The sequence below is a fragment of the Fulmarus glacialis genome, unplaced genomic scaffold (genome assembly GCF_000690835.1).
Source record: "Fulmarus glacialis isolate BGI_N327 unplaced genomic scaffold, ASM69083v1 scaffold45554, whole genome shotgun sequence".
Classification (NCBI taxonomy): domain Eukaryota; kingdom Metazoa; phylum Chordata; class Aves; order Procellariiformes; family Procellariidae; genus Fulmarus; species Fulmarus glacialis.
In genome coordinates, this window is record NW_009209540.1 from 970 (window position 1) to 20936 (window position 19967).

General features: G+C 43.4%; 1 protein-coding gene across 1 annotated transcript; it reads right to left on the minus strand.

Annotated features, from left to right (window-relative positions):
• Window positions 1-473: 473 nt before the first annotated feature.
• Window positions 474-19242, minus strand: LRRC74A (leucine rich repeat containing 74A). The gene is made up of 14 exons (XM_009576860.1): window positions 19215-19242; window positions 15366-15476; window positions 13960-14135; window positions 13212-13319; window positions 12379-12475; window positions 11905-11954; window positions 11026-11107; window positions 9257-9342; window positions 8714-8908; window positions 8006-8101; window positions 4297-4440; window positions 2542-2649; window positions 1819-1904; window positions 474-549 (listed from the first exon to the last, which is right to left on the minus strand). Exons 1-14 carry the CDS (start codon window positions 19240-19242, stop codon window positions 474-476), a joined length of 1443 nt encoding a protein of 480 aa, XP_009575155.1.
• Between the last annotated feature and the right edge of the window lie 725 nt (window positions 19243-19967).

Below are 19967 nucleotides of genomic sequence, written 5' to 3' on the forward strand. Positions count from 1 at the left end.
TGAGCAACATGAGTTGTAGTTTCTTCTGAATTTAATTCTTCTTCTCTTGCAAAGGTCCCTGTGTCAGAACTGTTAGGTCTTGTAGGGTTTGTCTGCAGGGCACTTCCTTCAGTCTTTCTTTGTCCATCTGATCTCCCTCAAAAGGGGATAATAAAAGTAATGAGTTCTCTTGGTTTCCCCATTCTTGCTTTTTGTCTTCGTCTCTGCAAATAAGTTCAGCATCATCAGCATGCAGAGTGAAACAGTTTTGGTAACCAGCTCCAAAGGACCAATCTCTTCTGCCCCTAACCAAAAGGACCAGACTGTATAGGGCCTGCTGTGTAGTGGAACATCAACTTTATTTCTACATTCAGTAACTTAGACTATTAGAGCTCCCCAGTGTTGGGCCTCCCCAAGCCCAGGGCCACTCTGAGCCTCCTTCCAGTATTTCTCCTACAATCTTTCACTGTCTGACCTGCCTCCTTGCTTCATTTTTATGGCTCTTCATTCTTTTCCTCCTCAATTTCCCCTTCCACAGGCTTCTGTGCTGGCTTCTGCTCTTCTAAGTGACTGATTGAAAAGAAAGAGGTGAACCAGTATTAATTTAGTAAAGTGAACCTTCACTGTCAGGTATCTTAAAGCTGCTGAGAAGACCTTGAGGAAACAGCCTGAGGTGGGAACAGTAAGGACAGCAAAGGTCACAACTCTTCTGACTTGTTTACAAGGTGAATATTACCACTACCATACATGCTACAGTGCTAAAATACATTAAGCAGCTAGATAAGAAGTAGATATTTATTTTTCCCCACATATCAACTCAGCAGCACTAATGGCATCAATTGAAGTCTTTGCTGACCATTGGGTTTTAATGGTTCCTAATTTGCTTACTACTTAACCACTGTTCTGTAATTTGTGCCTAAAGTACTTGGGAACCCCATGTAATCTCTGATTCAAGATTAACCAGGCTAAGGCCTGCCTAGTGTCTGAGCATGGATGCTTTTAGTACAGCACCGACGTATGCGAAGGAATAAAGACCAGATCTAATAACGTAATTCACTTCTCTTTGAAAACATTAGGAAGCTAAGAGGTTAAGAGATTTGCAAAATTGACCCATTGCTTCTAGCCTTAAAACTAGACTACAGCATAAATTTAAACCCATCAATATGTGCTGAGGGATGGGAATATTTGGGCATGATTAATAGGGCTTTCAGCTGATGAGTCACATGTCAGAACTGACAGGAAATCTAAGGGGAATTTTGGGTCCAATGACAAGCGGTTTAGCCTGCAGCGACTGACAACCTCTCAGGAGTTTGCTGCTGACTGCTCAGGCTCTCAGAACTTGGACATGATTGCTACAGGCACTAAGGAATAGACACTTTCAAGAGAATGAAAAGTTCTGTAGTTTGAAGGTGGGTTTCCACGGGAAACTAGGTCTCCTAAGAAGGAGGATCAGAGAGAAGGAAAAAAACCAAGAGTCCCTGAGGATGGAGGGTCTGAAGGCACAGATACGCTGCCTTTGCAAATCTTACTCTGGCTTCAGGGGGAGGACAGTGTTGAGCTGATGCTTCTCACAAAGGCTTACGAGCATGAATGAAAATGCCATTCAGCTCTGAGATCCCTGCGCTCTCACAGCAAGTTTATCAAACAGAAAAATAAGACTGACTTCTAGTTTGACTCAACAGGGCTTCTAAGCATGCAAGGTGTTATTTCATCTACGTTTTACTTAGCCAAAAACATATGTCCCTTCACCTTCTAAAGTGAGTAAGAATATGTTTATTTGGCGTTGAGCCAAATTAAGAAAAGAAAGACAAGCCAGGACTTGTGGAGTCACTCACTCACCTATAGTCCACAACCCCTGTCCGGTTCCGGTCTAACTTGCGCACTAGTTCCCCAATTTGGACTCGGTCCAATGGGATGCTTGACTGCTAAGAGGATAAGATAAATGTTAGCAAATTTTCAAGCAGAAAAATCCTCCATATCATACTGGGACCCATCATCTTTTAATAGGTAAGCAGATGGCCTGGTGCATGGAAGAGGAGATGGAAAAAATACGGAGAGTGGGGAGGCAATTTCACTCTTTTAGGATTAAAATAACAATTTTTTGCATTTTTTTGTAAAATAGCATCATGGCTGGCTGACCATTGCTACTGATCCCAAGCACCATGGTGGTTTTGGCAGGAAGAGCACCGTCTACTCAGTGTGTAGAGGCACGGATTTAAATGCCTCTTTTTCACTTTCCCATAGCAGTAAGACATAATTATCTATCAAGCTCCTGTATATCCTATACAAACAGTTGACATCTGTTATTTTACAAGCCTCCTGTGATACTCTAAAGTTGATCCATTAACACTGATGCCATCTGCAGTATTTATTGGATGTCATAGCATTTCTATTGGGTCTCAACTTTTGCTCAGGGCTTAACTTTTGCAATGGGTGAATTTAGCCTTTTAGTCTGAACAATGTCACCAGCAAGGCTGGCTGGTGGCTGTGCTGCAGCAGAGGTGTTTCCCCAGAGCAGCACCCTGCCAGAAGAGCATCCTGGCTGTGCTTTCAGAGGCATACCTGCATCATGGCTCTCCGGAAGGCTGCCACAGGGATCTTCATGTCTCCATCCTTGTCAATATTTCTAAAAAAGTCCCAGAGTCGTAGGTTGTGCTCTTTCAAGTAGTTCTAAGAGAAGCAGAGATAAAACATGGGCATAACCATGAAACAGCCACTGATACCTTCCTCCAGCTCTCCCCTTATTCTTCCATCTGTCACCTGCCTTTACTCAGCCTGTCACTGAGATGTATGAGTCCATAACTCCTTGTGCAGCCACCCTATTGTCAGAACAAAATCCTTTTGTTCAGGTTAATCCCATTCTTCTCAGTTATACCTCCTTCTCCCCCTACCTTGAAACAAGACTCAGCAGTAAACCTGTTTCTTCTGATAATTGCATATGGTTATTTGGTCCTCATCCCAGCAGCCACTGCTTGGCTAGGCTATCTAAACCAGAGACAGTCCTCTCCCCCAGATCTCTAATCATTTTAGTTGCTCTTCTTTGAATTCCTGTCTGTTTGAATGAGGACGCATCTGAGTACCATAACTGCTGTTAAAAACTGCAAAGCATGCTAGTGTGAGCGTCACTAGCTGTGAAGCACAGCAGCACTATTTGATGTGAGCTAACAGCCCAAGCTTTTGCTAAAGTTCATCTGAAGATCCATATCTACAGAAAAGTCTCAGCCAATTAGCTAAAAATCTGCACAGCAGCTAAGAAACACAGTGAAGTTGGTAGTGCAAAAGTGTTACTTAACTCCGCAATGCTCAAGTGCTTGCATTGCCTTCCAGCAAGGAGGACAGCACCATCTGCTGCTATCCATAGAAATTACAGACCTTGAGAAGCTAAGTAATTTCTATTTAGGACAGTATTTGCTTTTAATACCATATCCTACTGTCGTGGTTTAACCTGGCAGGCAGCCAAATACCACGCAGCCGCTCGCTCCATCCCCACGCCCCCCCCAGTGGGACGAGGAGAGAATCAGAAGGGTAAGAGTGAGTAAAACTCATGGGTTGAGATAAAAGACAGTTTAACAGAACCGAGAAGGGAAAATAATAATAATGATAGAATATACAAAATCAGTGATGCACAATGCAGTTGCTCACCACCCGCACTGACCGATAACCTGGATCACGCCTACCATTCATATACTGAGCATGGTATGGAATACCTCGCTGGCCAGCTGGGCTAGCTGTCCCGATTATGCTCCCTCCCAACCTCTGCTTGGTAGCATGGAAGCTGTCCTTCGCCGGGTACTTAGCAACAACTGAAAACATTAGTGTGTTATCAACATTCTTCTCATACTAAATCCAAAACACAGCACTAGGAAGAAATGTAACTCTATCCGAGCCGAAACCAGGACACCTACTTTTATGAAGCACATCAATTTTGATGCTAAAGCACAACTGTCAGTGAAGGGTTCTGTGAAAGTCAGCTATTGCGGTGGGCTTGTGATGAGAATGGACACTCATTTGTATCAGACCTGAAATCAATCAGTTTGTTTTACACAGTGAGCAAACATCTATTCAGATTTTTTTTCCCCAGTGCTCTCAGATCCCAAGGCATTAGCTTCTTCTGAAGATCAAAGGATTTGCTTAGTCCACCTGCGTGGACTGATATGTGAACATCATGACAGTCTTTGTGAATACACTTTTCTGAAGGAACTTGGCTGAATTTCCCACTTGCAAGAAAGCTTACCCCTTCCAACCTCCATCCCTCCAAGTGCTTGGAGCATGTGTACTGTGTATGGGGGAGCTATGGACCCAAATTCAGTAGCTCACCTGAATCACTTTCATGGGATTTGGATGCTGCTTGGAAATCTTGGCGATACAGCCTTCGACCTCACCATAGATGACATCTAGTTCAGGACGCGTTCGACACACAAAATCCAGCAACTTGATGAAAGTTTCATTCACCAACACATTCTGGTACATAGGAGGAAGGAGAGTGCAGTCAGCGCGGACACCCAAAGAACAACAAAGACTTGTTTTTATTAACAAATCCATAAAAAGTCAATATTAACCATTCTCTCCTACGGGTGGTGCCTTCTCCCATCTCTGCTCTTCACTTTCAGGAATCCCATGGAGTCCTAACCCTAAACAGGTGGTGTTCTTTCTCTTTTCCTATGCCTGATACAGAAAAGGATCTACTAATTTAGGTAGCAATTAACTTAATGCAAGCTAGATGTTCATCAGGTAAATGTCTACACTGAAGACCTCTTATGTTAGGTTATTCAACTGATCCGCGTTCATCCCTGAGATAGTTCTACGTGGGTCTCCTGTCCATTCAGTTAAGATGCAGACTGCAAGTTGAACAGTTAATGGCCAAAATGTGCCATAGAGTTCTGCAAAAATAAAAAAAAAATCATCCAAGGCCTAAAAGGATTAGTATCTCCAGCAATGTAGCTTTATAGCCCAGACAAGAAAGACACATCTATCTGGCATGGGTCCAGGTGTCTCCAGATGAAAAGAACTTTTGGTACAGCTCTATTTCATTGTGTAACCCTAATAGAAAGCTCCAATCCATCCACGAAGACCTGATGTTTGTTTTTTCCTAAGGATTTCAAACAGGGTAGTGACAGCTCAGCATTTCAGAGCTCACTGGTGAGTTTTCTGGTTTAGTACTTATAGAATGGGCAGCAGCACAGTGTCCTGATTTAGGGGTTTGTGATACTAGAAAGTAAACTATCAATGCAAATATTGATGTCACTGTAATTTACTCTTCGAAATTTAAGTTATGACAAATTTGCCTTTGCCTTGACTGATCTTTTGAAACCATGATTATGATTTTGTTCATACCCATGATGGCAGAGCAATTTTTCATGTATTATGTTAGCTATATATTTAATTGTCGGAAATTTCAAGGCAGTTCAGGAAATTCATGGAAGCTTCTGTTTTCTGTCACTGCGGGAGGTTTCCAAGGCATCAAGCACCATATTTTTTCCCAAAGTGTATTTACAAAGTCTCCCAATGCATTCTTATAGCTTCTTTTTTAGACGCTTAAGATCTACCGCTCTTAAGATCCATCTAGAAGCTTACGATCTACTGTGCACTGAGCTCTTGACTGTGACTACTCGAAGATAGTCTTGAACGAGTCTGGGTCTGGCTGGGTTTACTAGCTTTCATTCAGCACCGATGGTTTTACGGGCGCAGAGTGACTCTCTGAAGATGTCCCTGCACTATGCACGCTAGCAGAGTGTCCTAGTCCTGGGAACACAGCACAGGAGAGCCCGAGCTGGCTCTGCTGGCTGCCCGCTCTCTCCAAAGCTTGCCAGCCTGGGTTTGACCTCATGAGAAAGCCAGTGGACCGCCAGTGTGGCCTCAGAAGCAGCATAGCCAAGCTCTGGCCTAACAAACTGTGCTGGGGTCGGGCGGCACCTGGAGGGAGCCAGCTTGTGTGTTTCTGCTTCTTTGACACAGTCAGTTCACAGTCCAGAAAAACAACACACGGACAGCTGAAAAACGATGGTATTTTCTTTTGTACTGTGATGGTGAAGAGGGGCATGTGCTGGCTATTTTGATTCATGATTTCTATTAAATGTTTGATAGTCAGTATCTGCAAGTTGAAACCCTAAAGGGTAGATTATGAAAAGAATGTGGGGAACAGTCATGCTTAGAAATGTTGTCAGAAGCAATAAACTTGTTAAAAATGTACCTTTCTATTACTTCACCTTTGCTAGTGCTGTCAAACCCATGCAAAGGTTTCTAGATATGATCCTTATTCAAAATTCCTCTTACAGACACACTAATTATTCATTCTTTAAAAGTCAAGATAAACTTTCCCCTTTGGGAAAAGGGGCAGAAGAGGCTTTTGTTTATGTTTTCCCTTAAGTTTCTTATAAAAGATTAAAACCTTTACTAATTTCTTAAAGGTGTAAGACAGCATAAGATCTTTGGAGCTGCGTATTTGCAAATACTCTGAATTGAAATGCAAGACTTCCTACATCACAGGTGGAATGAAGTCTGTCAGATAGATTAGATGTTTGCCTACAAGCATTTGATTTGGATACTGAAATGTCATTGTAAATTTATGCCATTGACCATTTATCTTGTGAAATGCCAGGTAATTTAGACTTTTTGAAGGGTGAGGTGAAGAGAGCATCTGTTGACCCTAAAAAGCAGAAATGCATAGTGAGACTTAGGTTAGATTGAAGATTCGTAATGTTAATTAACCCTTTGCCTCAAAATTTCTTGAGTGCCTCCTTTTAAATAAATGCATTTCAATAATTTCTTTAATTTCTCAGAATTTAGCTAAAATACATTACTCTTTCCAAGTGTATGAATTGTTTAGGTTATTAGTAATAAAACTAGCAGTACCACGTATACTGTAATGAAGTCCTTTGCCCCTGCCTGCACAGGGGGTTTAGTTTTCCTTTGCAGAGTAAGGCCTGACTCCTTGCAGACTTGGCAAATAATTCTCTTTGATCTTAATTTATGCAGGAGAAATTATCTGCCCTAGAGAAACGCCTGTTCTTCACATATCTCTGTTGAAAGCCCTCAATACTCTCAGGAAAGACCATAGATGAATATTATTTATTATGCTTTGTTTTAATTTCTTTCTTTGATACAGTAACCACAGGACGAAGAAACACATGCAGATATAACTTAAATACAACCCATTACGTGAGTATCCAAAACGGCCCATGAACTTTTTTTTAGCTTGTTTCAAGTGTGAACATATTATTTATGTTCCAAGTCCCAAACCTAATCTTTGTGAAAATGCTCTTTCCTGTAATCACGGTGCTCCCAAAGGTGGATGGAGGGTCCTGAGGCCACTGACACCTTCTGTAACTGCTCCCATGAAGCACCGATGCATGGATGGGAGGGCCAGGAGTGGAACTGATGCGTGCCCAGGTCTCTCCCCAGCGCTGGTCTGCAGTGCAACCTCTGCCCCTACTCAGGAGCTCAGAAGCATTTCTGGGTCTCCCATTTTAGAAGCAGCGCATGAGGTTACAACAATACGTGTCGTGCTCCCGACTTGCTATGGAGTAGTATACTAAGATTTGGCCTCTGATTTTTTTTTCCTTCCACATTTAATGTTTGTTTTATTTTTTTTTTAAATAAAATTGCTTTGCTTTCAGTGCCTTGAAGCATCTTCTACTCCTCATACGTAGTGACAGGGTATCAAAGCACTTCACAGTATCTAGCATCTTAGGCTACCCTGGAGGGAGACAGTTCAGGGGATGAAGAGAATTCATCCTCCAGTGGGAATTCAATCCTTGTCCTTGTTCTGCTATTGCAAAATGGAAGGGAGTGAAATGTGGTGATACTACAGGCACCTCTCTCCAGAGCTAGACCAAAGTCCTATAATTTCCACATGGCTCCTAGAAGGGCTGTCAAATAGTAGCCTCTTTTTATTAATGGCTGTGCATAAATGAAACAAACAGCAAGTCTCAAAACAGTTTTGGAAGGGGGCAGCTCTGTGATCCACCCAGTTCCTAAAAATGTATAGTGTATGGTCCTGGAGACTTTCCAGCACATAAGTTCTTACTGAGATGTTGATCTCCTCCATCATGGATTTGGGGTTCTTTCTGACAGATGTGACTAGTGCAGTGGCACCTTCCACAGTCAGGGGATTATTTGCCATCTGTGGAAAAAGAGACATAGATCCAGACATGGTGAGAATGAGGATTTAATGCCTGGCAGAAGGCATGCTGTAGCCTCAAGGATGGCCCTTTCTTCCCATTCTTCAGCAGAGCTGTAGAATATCTGTGGTCCCTTTTGATGGGTTTGTCTGTTACCTCACCATCTCCTCTCTATCCCACAAAACTCTGCGACGCAACTTCCCAATGGAGTTGCCTTCTCAGTGTGAACCTTTGCCTTAGGTTGAAATGCATATTATGTGTACATATGTACCTTCACAACTATATTTTATGTATATATGCAGACTTGTTGAATGCCTAGGTTCTCACTTGACTGAGACTAGACATGACAGGAATCAACCACTTTGGGGTGATAAGGGGTGTGCAGTTATGTCAAGCCAGTCCCTGGGGGATTTTTTGAGGGAATAGTGCAATTTAGTTGCCCTGGAAGAAATTCACAGGGTAGAATTTCCTTCCGCTCTGCTCACCTTTAACCCAGAGCAATACTCATTTCCAGTTCTAGCTCAGACAGCTCACCTCTGTCTTCTGTCCCTCCTGACTCAGATCTTTCTTCTCCCTCTGTTTATTCCTCCAGCCATGCCTGGGCTTTATTTTACCTTCAGGATTTTGAGTTTTCCGTTGACTTCAAGGCCCCTGCAGAGCTTCTTGACTCCCTCATTGTTGATCTGGTTGTTGCTGATGTCCAGGTGAACCAGCACATTATTGACTTTGAGAGCTTCTCCTAGGGCCAGTGCTCCCTCGTTGCCAATGCCATTCCAAGAAAGGTTGAGTATTTTCAGTGCACCATTGCCCTCCAGGGAGAGAAGAGCGATCTTAGCTACTGCATGCCCATCTTCTGTACCACTCTACCCTTTCTTGCCTGGCTGAGACAGGAGTATCCCTCAAGTCACATCCAGGCAGCCCCAATGAATCCAACATCTCTGCAATGTCACCAGGGTCTCTCCATCCACGTAAGTCACCAGACCTACTCACTGCTTTAGTCTTTCTCCTGGCACTGACTGCCGCTGTCAGTAGGATAAGCCTTGCTAGAGCTACTGAATCCTGCTCAGACCTCAGGGATTTGAGTTCCCAATCAGTGTTTCAACCAGCTTCTGGTAATAATCACTGTGAAGGGTATCACAAAACAGAGACATTCCTACCCTGAGACCTGTGCCCAGTGCTACTGTCCCCTTCCTCCTCAGGTGGTTCCAGCTCAGGTCCAGAATCTCCAGTGTTGTGTTGCTGGCTAGGAGAGAGAAACTGAGATGTTAGCTCATGAAGGGTGGTCTGGACACAGCTGCTGACCCACACTTAGGGACTAAGAGAAAGTTTGCTGGGGGTTCAGCAACAGCCTTCATTGATTGCAGGAGGAACCTGTACCTACAGAGTCTTTGCTGTCCACAGCATCCAAAGAACAGAGGATGGGTGTTGATCACAAGCAGAAAGGGAACACAGTTTTTTTTCTGGCTTAAAGAATAAGTTTTGAAGGAGGAAGATAGAGAGAGGGAGGATTTCTTATATTCATAGACACTGCCTGTATTTCTTACTGTGAAAAATGGCTGGATTCTCCTTGCCACATCTAAAATATCAAGACTCACTCTGTGTATATTTGACTACCAGAAGAGAGGAATTCAGCTTCATATGGTAGCCGTGCCCAGTTGTATATGTGCCAGTGCCAATTCACATGCATAGCACACCTCACCGTGTAAGTTCTACTTAGAGCAGGGTACGTGTGAATTCATTTGTGTCTACCACGACACTGGGAGGCGTAGGACTTGCTGCCAACACTTGCTTCTCATTCTCAGAGAGAATTTCTTATCCAGATTTTCCATGGATGTGAGGTTGGATGGAGGCACATGGTGAGTTTAGCTGAGTTAAAAATATTCCTTTAAGAAACAAAACAGAAAAGTAACAGATTCTGCAGTAATCTCTGCTGCTCCTGCCTCAAGTGAGCTGGAAGGAGAGAAGAGCTGTAAGACCTTTAAGTTTGGAGAGGCATTTTTCTGGGCTAGGAAGGTCACAAGTTTTAGTACTGATCTCTGTGTTGCCTGCAGGCTTGTCCAAGGCAGGGGCACAGTGCCTTGTCCCTCACTGCAGTTTTAATTGATCCGTCTTTTAAAGACATGGACTGTAATTAGAAAGAGGTTCATATCAGTGGAAATACTGAACCAGGAGAAGGAAAGCATTAATTAAACTGAAGGCATTGTGTTACTGAAATGCTCAAGGAACACTGGATGCTCACAGCATAGGCTTGTGGCCGTTATGGTAGCAGGCGTGTTGGACATCCTGAGGGAAGAACAGCCATCAGATAGTCATGCAAGTCTTTCCCAGTGCGCTAATAGCACCTGAGGTTACTGAAGGACTGTAACTGTTTTGTGTGCTTTCCCTCTCCAGGGCTACTAGCACACTCTGGATCTCACTTTGTCTAAACAGACAAATTAGGCAGCTTAATTTTATTTCTTCCTAATCTGTTTCCCTTGCTGCTTGCTGTGCAATGGCTCAAACCATGTGGGCTACTTAAGAAAAATTGAAATCACTCCTGAACTTTGTAATCAAAAGCTTAAAACAAACAATAGTTTGTTTAGATTTTAGTAGATTTTAGTAAAACGCAATTTTCTGCTTTATACTCTCTGAGGGACTTCTCTTTCAGGTCTCTCCTCTCTGACACAGACTGCTCTGTTACTGTCGTTTCTCATCCTGCATTTGCGTTCTGATCCATTAGTCATAGTTGCTAGAGTCACCTGTGGTGATGAGGGTGAGCCTGTGGACCAGGCAGGAAGCAATAAATCTGGGCGCCCTGTCTTTTGTACTACCCACCAGGTCATGGGCCCTTTTTTCTGGAGAAGGAAATACATGTTCACTGTGCTGACACCATCAAGTCCCCCAGTGCCTGTACTCCCAGCTTTACGGGAGTCATAAATTAAGTTACCGAGCATCTGTCCCAGGAGCTGTCCTCCCTTCTCATAGAACTCATTGTGGCTGAGATCCAGCTCCTTCACTTGGTAATTGCCCTGCAGAGAGACAAATGTGCAGAGACAATGAGATCTTCCAGCCAGCTGCAACCAGCTGCCATGCCAAGGCCCCCACAGGAGGATGAAACAGAGGGATATCAGACACACCAAAATCTTCAATGCATAGGAGATCATCAGCACAGAGATTGCAGCACTGCATGTCACAAAACAAAGCTTTGTCAGGCATATAACATCACAGTGATTATCTTCCCAAACCAGCAAAAGCAATGGGACTTTGTGTTGTGCAGACTTCCCTCACACAGCTCATATCTGACCTGCAACACATCCTGCAATTCTGTTCCTGCCCCTGTTTCACTCCCACCATTGCACCCTGACCAAGAGCACTTTCTGGTATCAGGCCAAGGCCTTGCTTCAGGGCAGCTTCTGGTGGTGCCAAATGATGCAGAGGCTTTGAGACAGGAACTAACCAGAGAAGTCAAGCGTCTTCTTTTTACTGGAGAATTGCAAAATGATATGAAGTTGGGTTACTTATGCTTCTTGAAATTTTTTTGCCACCTAGAGGTCGTTCTGTTGTTCTGTTACACAGTCCTGAAGGTTTGTTTCTCAGCCAGACTAACACGGCTGTCCTGAGAAAATTTTAACACAGTCCATCCTGCTCTGTGTCCTCCCAGCCTCTCTCATTTCTGAAGTAAGCAAGAGGCAGTTAGCAGAATTATGCCAGGAAATCATATGGGCATTGCCAAGTGAAATCATGCCAAGTGAGCAGCAACTTCAAGATGAGCAGAGCCTGTTACACAGCCAGGGCTGCAAATGACCTTGGATTTCAGGTAACTCACCATTAATGCCTCAGCAAAGTATGGTGCAGTCTCCTCTCCAAAGTTGTTTCCTGGGGAGGAAAAGTATGTTAACAGTGCGCTGATCTCTCCCTTGATGCTGTGCTGGGGTCTGCAGGAAGCTGTGCTTTTAGGTGGAACCTCCAGTTAATCACAGCCCATATCAGGCTGTAAGAAGTCAGTCACTATTCCACTTCGCTCCGTAGGGTAGAATTACCCCAAGATGTGGGAGACGCTCCAGCAATTATCTAAATTTCTCGTAAGGGACTGGTTTTCAGAGGTGCTAGAGGTTGAGCAGGCCAAATATTTAATCACATCACTATAAATCTAGATTTCCACTGTTACTCTGGGTTCCCGTCAGAGACATAGCTGAGAGATTGATTTTGCCCATAGTCTGACTAACAGAATGAGAGACTGGAATGAAACACATGTTATTTCACTTCCACTGCCATCACTGTTTGGGTGCATACAGCCCACCTGAGAGCTGAAGAGCATGGAGGTAGGACAAGTTATCCAAAAGCAAACTGGCAATGGCTTCAGCTCCTGCTGTGTCTAGGTGGTTATTGGAGATGTTCTGGAAGGAAAGAGGGGAGGATAAGAAGGATGAGTCCACAGAATGAATTAGCTTTATTGTCTTCTTAATGCCCAAGATATCAAGTGAATAATGCAAGATGAGCAATATGAGAAATGTCAGCCAGACAGTAATTAACATGTGAGTTATATGTGTGTTTAACCCTGTATCCTTTCTAACAGGAATAAAGCCCTACAGCCATCAGTTTCACATGGGTCTTTGTCTTCAGTGAACCAAGAGACATTTGGCCAAGAAGCTTTTCTTCCAGTGTAACATAGATCCCATAGCCTATCAAAATACATTTTGTATACCCCAGTTTCAGATCGAAGGACCATTCCTACCAGTTCATAACTGAAAGTTTTTCATTATTCCCTTAATCTGTTTAGAAGAGTTTCCCCATGTCATATTGGAGAATGAAAGTTCCTGACCAAAACATTTTTTCCGTTGGCTAAGCATGAACTAGAAATACTTAGTTATGGTAATTATTGTCACATCTGCTAATGAAGAGAACAGTTCCAGACTCACCAGACTGCCATCATATGCACACTTCTGCTTTTCAGAAGCTTGTACTTTTTAAAAGTACAGCAGCATAAAATATCATGACATTCAGAATGTGAATATTTTTGCATGGGAACAACGGTTATTTGGTTAAAATCGTAATGGAATGAATTTGTTTTCTTTCAGATGATTGAACTTGGTGAGCAATAATTTTGGCTACAAACTACATCAGATTGGGTACCAGTTCTTGAAGGGATGAATTCTCTCGTAGCATCTCTGCTATGCATATGGCTCCTTCTGCCAGAATGCAGTTGTCTTCCAACTCTAGATGGGTGACAGTTGCGTTGGACTGGGAAGACACAAAGGTAAACAAAGACACACAAAAAACTGCTGAAAAGTTAGTGAAGGGGATAGTTTCCTCAGTTCAACAGACACTGGACATTTCTTTCAAACCTCAGAAAGCATTGCAGGTCCTGAGCAGGACAGTGATCAGGGGACATGACAGAGCCATGGCAGTGGGAGTTGGCATACAAAAGAGATGCTTCTTTGAAGCAGTTTTTAGTGGGTAGGACTTTCCATTGCTTTCTGCCACCCTGGAGACCCAGGTTCACATCCAAGCTCCAATTCAGGCATCCTGGGCCTGTCCATTGGTGAGTGTAGCACATCCCTATGCAGGACCCAGAGTGGGGCATACCAATCCCTCCAGCCCTACCTCTGGCCCTGTAGGGGTTAGGAGCACTGGGGACTTGTGTCCCATGGAAGAGCATCAGTTTGCTCTTGGGGGTAACTCTAGCAAAGGCCAGCAGTTGCCACACAAGACTTGCCTGTGCAGGGGATTAGAAACATTAGGGATGCTCAGAGCTCCTATGGGGAAGATACATGACTTTTTCTCCCACACTGTGTACTCAGTGATGACTTCCAGGCCTGAGAGAGGCCTAAAATGCCTATTGTTCTTGAGAACAGGGGCCCCACTCTTATTGGCTACTCACCACTAGAGCAATAGCAATGGCTTTGACACCTTTGGGTCCTAGACCATGGTGGTTCAGGTTTATATAAGGCTTGGCCAAGTTCTGAATAAAGTGTGAGACAGGCACCACCTCCATCAGCCTACATGCTTCCAAGTACAGCTCTGCGCCCGTAATGCCTGCAAAGGCCTTCTCAGGATCTACAGAGAAAAAGTATATCGATGAGTGGTACATTCAGTATCCTCCCTCCTCTTTTAAATGAATTAAGTTACTTAATAAAATTAAGTAACACTATGCAACAACAGTAGGGTTTTACTCTTAAAGGGTTATCGTTCCCTGGTTCTCCCCATCCCTTTATTCCAGACCTCCAAGAGTTAATGTATCCTCCTTGCTTCTCCATTTGGCATCCAGTGACTTCTTGTAGCTTCTCACCAGTCTGCAATGTGACTAAACCTTTCTTGGTGTAATTGAGAATTCTTGGCATCAGGCAAAAACATTTTCATCTTTTTTTTTTTTCTTTAAAATCTTAATTGAAGCACGCAGCTGATATTGCCAGCAGAGCTAGGGCAGCTCAGAACATTTTGGCTTACAACCAGCAGAAAGAATCCCAGCATTCTCATCTTGGCCATTGGGTGTTGTTGACACAGCTGCAGTGAGACATATCAGTGCAGCTGGTGGCTGTATTTCCACAAAAACCTGTCATTTGGAATTCCTTCATCAAACCCCATACTTAGAGCTTGTATTTCTCCATGTTGTTATATGCATTCAATGGTCTGACCTCAGGACAAATTCCCCTCTTGTCAAAGCCATTTTCCAGTTCAATCTGAAGCCTCTAACAAAAAAGTCTTTTTTTCTTGCATTCTTATGGTTTTTTTAAATTTCCTTCCATTTATAACAAGTTTAAAAGTTCTCATCCTAAATTATGGACAGATGCTACTATTACAAAAATGAGTGCAGGACTTGTTTAGCTAGACAACTGACTTCACTAGGCAGGAGATAAGAGGAGAGCCACCATAAAAGTCTAGGACACTTGTGGCAAACCTATGGCACGCAGACCGCAATTGCTGTGCAGTGTTTCATCAGAAGTGCACAAACAGGGCCTCAGTTCCATCCCTGGCTTCAGCTAGCTGCTCCTGCTGCCCAGGCAGCAGGCTGGTCTGGTAATGTTGGTTATTAAGGACTAAAGGAGAGAAGGAGGAACAAAGAAATAGTCATGGTGTATAGAGAGCAGTTGAAGGAAGATGCTCGATGTCAAAGGGAGAGCTCTTAGAGGGAAATTCATCCCCCCTGCCTTTATCAACTGCTAGATTAGGTGCAGTTGGACCTGGCAGGGTTATGTCCTTGGTCTCCATTTCGGATACATACCAGTTGGTAGGTACAGCTCTGTTAGGGGAAAGGCTAGTGAGGGCAGATGGTCAGAAAACATTCACCTTCAGCCTCTAGGTCAGTGTCAGAGCCTTGTTTGGCCTTCTCTGCTGAGGTGTCAGCCAGTGACACAGACTCCGGAGACTCACTGGTATTGGATGTCTCTTCATTCTGGTCTGCCATGAAACCAAACAGATTCATTTTGTCAATGCAAGCGCAGCACAGATGTGACTCCCTGGATGTGACAGAGCTCCTGTCACTCTCACTGAACCCGCACCCCTCTTCAACATGCTGCGGAGGCATTCCTTCCCCAGCCCCGCATCGTGCCCACCGCTCCCTGTGCATTGTATGCATGTGATGCTGGCCCTGGTGTGGGGATGGGCTCACTCTGGGCCTGCAGATCTGCAGACTGGCCATGGCTTGGCAGCTTTTGGAAAGAGCCCTCCTCAAATTCAGCATGCAACCTGTATTTGGGGAACTCGTAGTTCTCCTGCATTAGGTCTTCGTTCCTCATGAGCTGCCTCTCTCCCCTTCCTCAATTTCTGAGCCCACCAGGCAACAGCAAGTTTCCCCTCTCCATCCCAGTTTCCCACAAGCCTACAAGCCAAACCCATGCCAGTTCCTCCTAGCTGTCCTGAACTGACTCACACTTCCCCAGGCACGGGCAGGACACAGTTGGCTGACTCTGCTATCAGCCTGGGAATGCGTTGTAGTACTCTTCAAGCATGGCAGAAGAGAAAGCGTTTGGATGCTATTGTACATTGGGACTGAGTGTAACCAGACCCACTGGAAGTGATACAGCTTCTCTTGCCTACAGTTCAAAATTTATTTTATCATTACAGAGAAGGAGAATTTGGAAAATTACTTTTTAAGAGGAATAAATGCATACAAAAATAATGAAGAGTAATTTTGCCAGAATAATTTCTGGCTAATAACAAAATACATACTTTTTTCCAACACTTAATCTTTCTTTTCATTCCCTGTCACTGCTTTTACTACCTTCTTCTCTTACTCCTTATTTCCCTTTAGAGGTCCAGGCTATTGACCTGTAATTTTGTACCCTTCTTGAATGTCTCTTAGCATTGATGTGTGACATGGAGCTTGCAGTTTGGCTGTTCATGCAGACTTGTGTGAGGGAAAGACTGGCCAGCTGGCACCCACACCACATTTCAACCAGCCCTGCAGCTGCAGCTCCTTCATTAAGAGCATTTCCTTGTGCCAGACTTTATTTTTCAAATGATGCGTTTACTTGCATTACTTCAGCACGAGAAAGGGTAAAAATAGGTCTAAGTCCCATGTAAAGAGCTCACAAGACAAGTAGAACCAAAGATTTGAGACATTATGGTAGAACCCACTGATCCTCTTTGCCTAATGGCCCTATAATGCTGGACATCCTGATAAAAATAAACTTCCCACTCCGGGGAACAGACTGTCTATGCTATACAAAACTCATCCAGGCTGCATTATCTCCTGATAACGTGGCTGTCATGTGCCCAGTACATCAGCCATCCTGCAGCGTGTGGACTGAGCCTTCTGAGGTAGATCCAGAAGTGGTCCCTGCACCCCTGTGGAGCTGTAGAAGTTACAGAAGCTACAGAAAGTAATACTGTTACTCAAAAACTGAAAAGCACTGAATCACGATTATTGGTGTTAAAACCAATGCAGTAGAAAGTAATGGGTCTAGAGACTCCTTTATCACTCTCTTCTTTCCCCAGGTGCTGGGGCTGCAGACACAGCTTTCTGGTCAGCCTGACTCATGTATGGCTTGTACCAGTCACGAACCAGGAGCTAGGAGGGGAGTTCACTCCATGGTTTGATGTGTGACTTACAAGGGATGCATCCAGATAACTGCAAATCCCTTCTCTCATGCTAGGTTTACAATGCCTGTTCTCTGGGTATGTTGCTTTATGCTGTCCCCTCATTTGTGTTGTACAAATATTTGATAAATCACACTATCAATTTATACTTCAGTAGCTCTGTGGAGTAGCGAAAATGTTTATCATCTTTTGCCTTGCATTGTAACAAGGTCCTAGTTCGTGCTGCTAAACTAATGAAGTGTTCTTTCTTAGAATCACTACTAATAGTGATGGACATAAAGGTCAGATGAAGATTTTAATAAATTGTTCTCCTTCTCTGCTAGGATAAAATCTAACTGATATATACTAAGGAATTTCAGCTGTGAATGAAAGCTACCGAGGTTGTCCTCACTTCTTTCATTTTCAATGTCTGGCATAAGAAATACCTCAGAACAACAGCTCAACTGGGGTAACTTATAAAATGGAACATAGCATTCTGCACTATGCAGACAAAATTATACTAATGCAAATGCTCAGATATAAACATTTTTTTACAGTCTGTAAGGAATCAGTTATTTCAGTGATGTGTCAAACTATGTGATTATACTAACTTGGGACTATTAAGTGTTGAAGGAATCTATGAGGAAACAGCTATGAGACAGGTGATTTTGTATCTAAGCAAAGTCTATTATTTAGGAATTAATATCCTAAATGTTGTCATTTATTGAAAAACAGAGAAATTAGATTTATTGTGGTTTGGAAAAAACTGTGTGTGCTTTAGCTTGGTCAAGAGTATAAAATCTTTATCTCCTATTTTAAGTCATGCCACTGTGGATATCAAAAGACTTCTAGAGAAATTATAAATAAATATGTTAGATATTTGTGGAAAAAATAAATAAAATATAGGTCTTTTTTCTCCCTCCTAATATAAATGATTTAGACCAAGAAAAAAGCAAAACAACCAGCCATTTTGAAAACATTTTGCCTCTGGAATAGGGTGGGATTAACAATTATACCATCCTCCTTGCTGCTACTGTCAGTCAAATTCAGCCAGCATTTTACCCACAATTATTTAATCCAATATGTAAGGGAAAATGGCAACCAACTATTAACTGACCAGGTATTTCCTAGTGATAATATTTTTGAAGTTAATACTGTCAAAAACCCATGAGAAATACTATAATATAAACATTTGGGCTTGATAGCAGGTAATTAATTATGCTTTCACACTTAAGGACTGAAAGTTTCAAGAGTTCATAGCCAAGAACAGAAACCTTGTGTGCAGAAAAGCTATCTAAAAGGGACTAATTTCAAATAGGCAACAAATTATTATTGCTGGATCAAAAAAACCCCCAGAGCTACCTTTACAGAAAAATAAAAAAGGATATTTAGACAAATGTCATTTTGAAACAATGGAAAATATTCTGATAAAGGATCTCATCTATTAGAACATCCATTGGGGAAAATTATTATGTAACACTTCATAAATTGCATTATAGTCTATTTAAATACAGAAAAACAAGAACTTAAGAGAGAAGTTGTCCCATGTACTTGACTACCTTACAGTAATTGCATTATGAAGGCAAATAAGAAATTAATTTGTAATGACTAAGTGACGGGCCAAAGGAGGCTTTGAACTTTGAGAGGAACCATTACGCTAAGCTAGGAAGTCAGGCCAAAATGCCGCGAGCAGACCCGGAGCCTGACTGTGCTGTGTACAAGCACAGCCTGGCAGCAGCAGAAAACTCTTCTGCCCCTCACGCCCTGCCTGTCCTTCTGGGTGATGGAGGGCTCAAACAGGATCTGGTCTCACAAGGTGCTGTGCTCCAACATCTCCTGTGGGAATTAGGGGCAGCTGGGTGGAGTTGCCTGGGAGCTGGTACTGGCAAGCCCTCTCCTGATGCATTTTACTTTTTCTGAGCTGCTCCTGGAGGGCAGCTCCCATCTCAGGGCACTGACACCCCATTTCTCCTCATCGCTGCCTGGCCTGGGAAAAGGAAGCCTTCCCACCTGGTGATCAGCCTGCAGCAACCTCAGTCCCTCTTGAGTGCTGGAGTTTTTTCTTTGGCCATTTCTGACTATTTCTGAAGTGAGTTTGCTAGTAACTAAATACAACACCTGCATCCTTCTCAGACTCGTTCTCCATGTCACCACCAGCGAGCGGCGGGTTCGTTTGCTTTTTCTCTTCTGTAAATGAAGAGTTCACAGCCACCTCCTAGACTCTGTAAATTCCTCACACCTATACACAAAAAGTGCAGCCGCTCAGCTATGATTAAAAAATCTCCAGGAGGAATGGTGCCACTTGTAAGATCTGTGTTCTCGATTTATACTGCTTGTGAACAGGAGAATCCCACTGCAGGGGCTGGCCGGGTGTCACGAGAAAGCCGTGCGGAGCCTGCGGCCGCCCTGTCCCCCCATCCTGTCACTGCCACCCTTCTGTGACCTCACCTGCACCTTCTGACTCCGAGTGCTGGAAACCCCGTTGCTCTGGGATCCCATCGACTCCCAGAGAACAGATGAGGTTTTGGCTGTGAGACCCCCCCAGACGTATCAGAGAGTTGTGCCAGGCTGCTGGTAAGAGTTCTCCTCTCCTTTGAGCTGGTATTCCAATTTGTACAATTTCATGAGAAAGCCAGACTGCAGCAGTTATAGTCTTAAAGGAGACGAGGATTAAAGGAGTGTATTCGCCTTACTGGTCTTGAACAGATTCAGACTTCTCTACTGCCAAATTCTCCATCCGTTTGGTAATAAAGTGTGGCTTGTAAACATGTCAGCACTTAATGGGGCCTCGAATCAAGTACTCATTCAACCTACCAACTACTGTTGGTGCCAAAATTGGTTCAGTACTTATTATTTTACATAATTTATACT

Excerpts from the sequence above, each read along its gene's own strand:
- LRRC74A (XM_009576860.1), bottom strand. The coding sequence starts at position 19,242 with ATGGAGAACGAGTCTGAGAAGGATGCAG. Across the intron at positions 11,955-12,378 it reads CCATGCTCTTCAGCTCTCAG|GAAACAACTTTGGAGAGGAG; the intron begins GTGGGCTGTATG and ends TTTCCTCCCCAG. Across the intron at positions 8,102-8,713 it reads GAAAACTCAAAATCCTGAAG|ATGGCAAATAATCCCCTGAC; the intron begins GTAAAATAAAGC and ends CTTTTTCCACAG.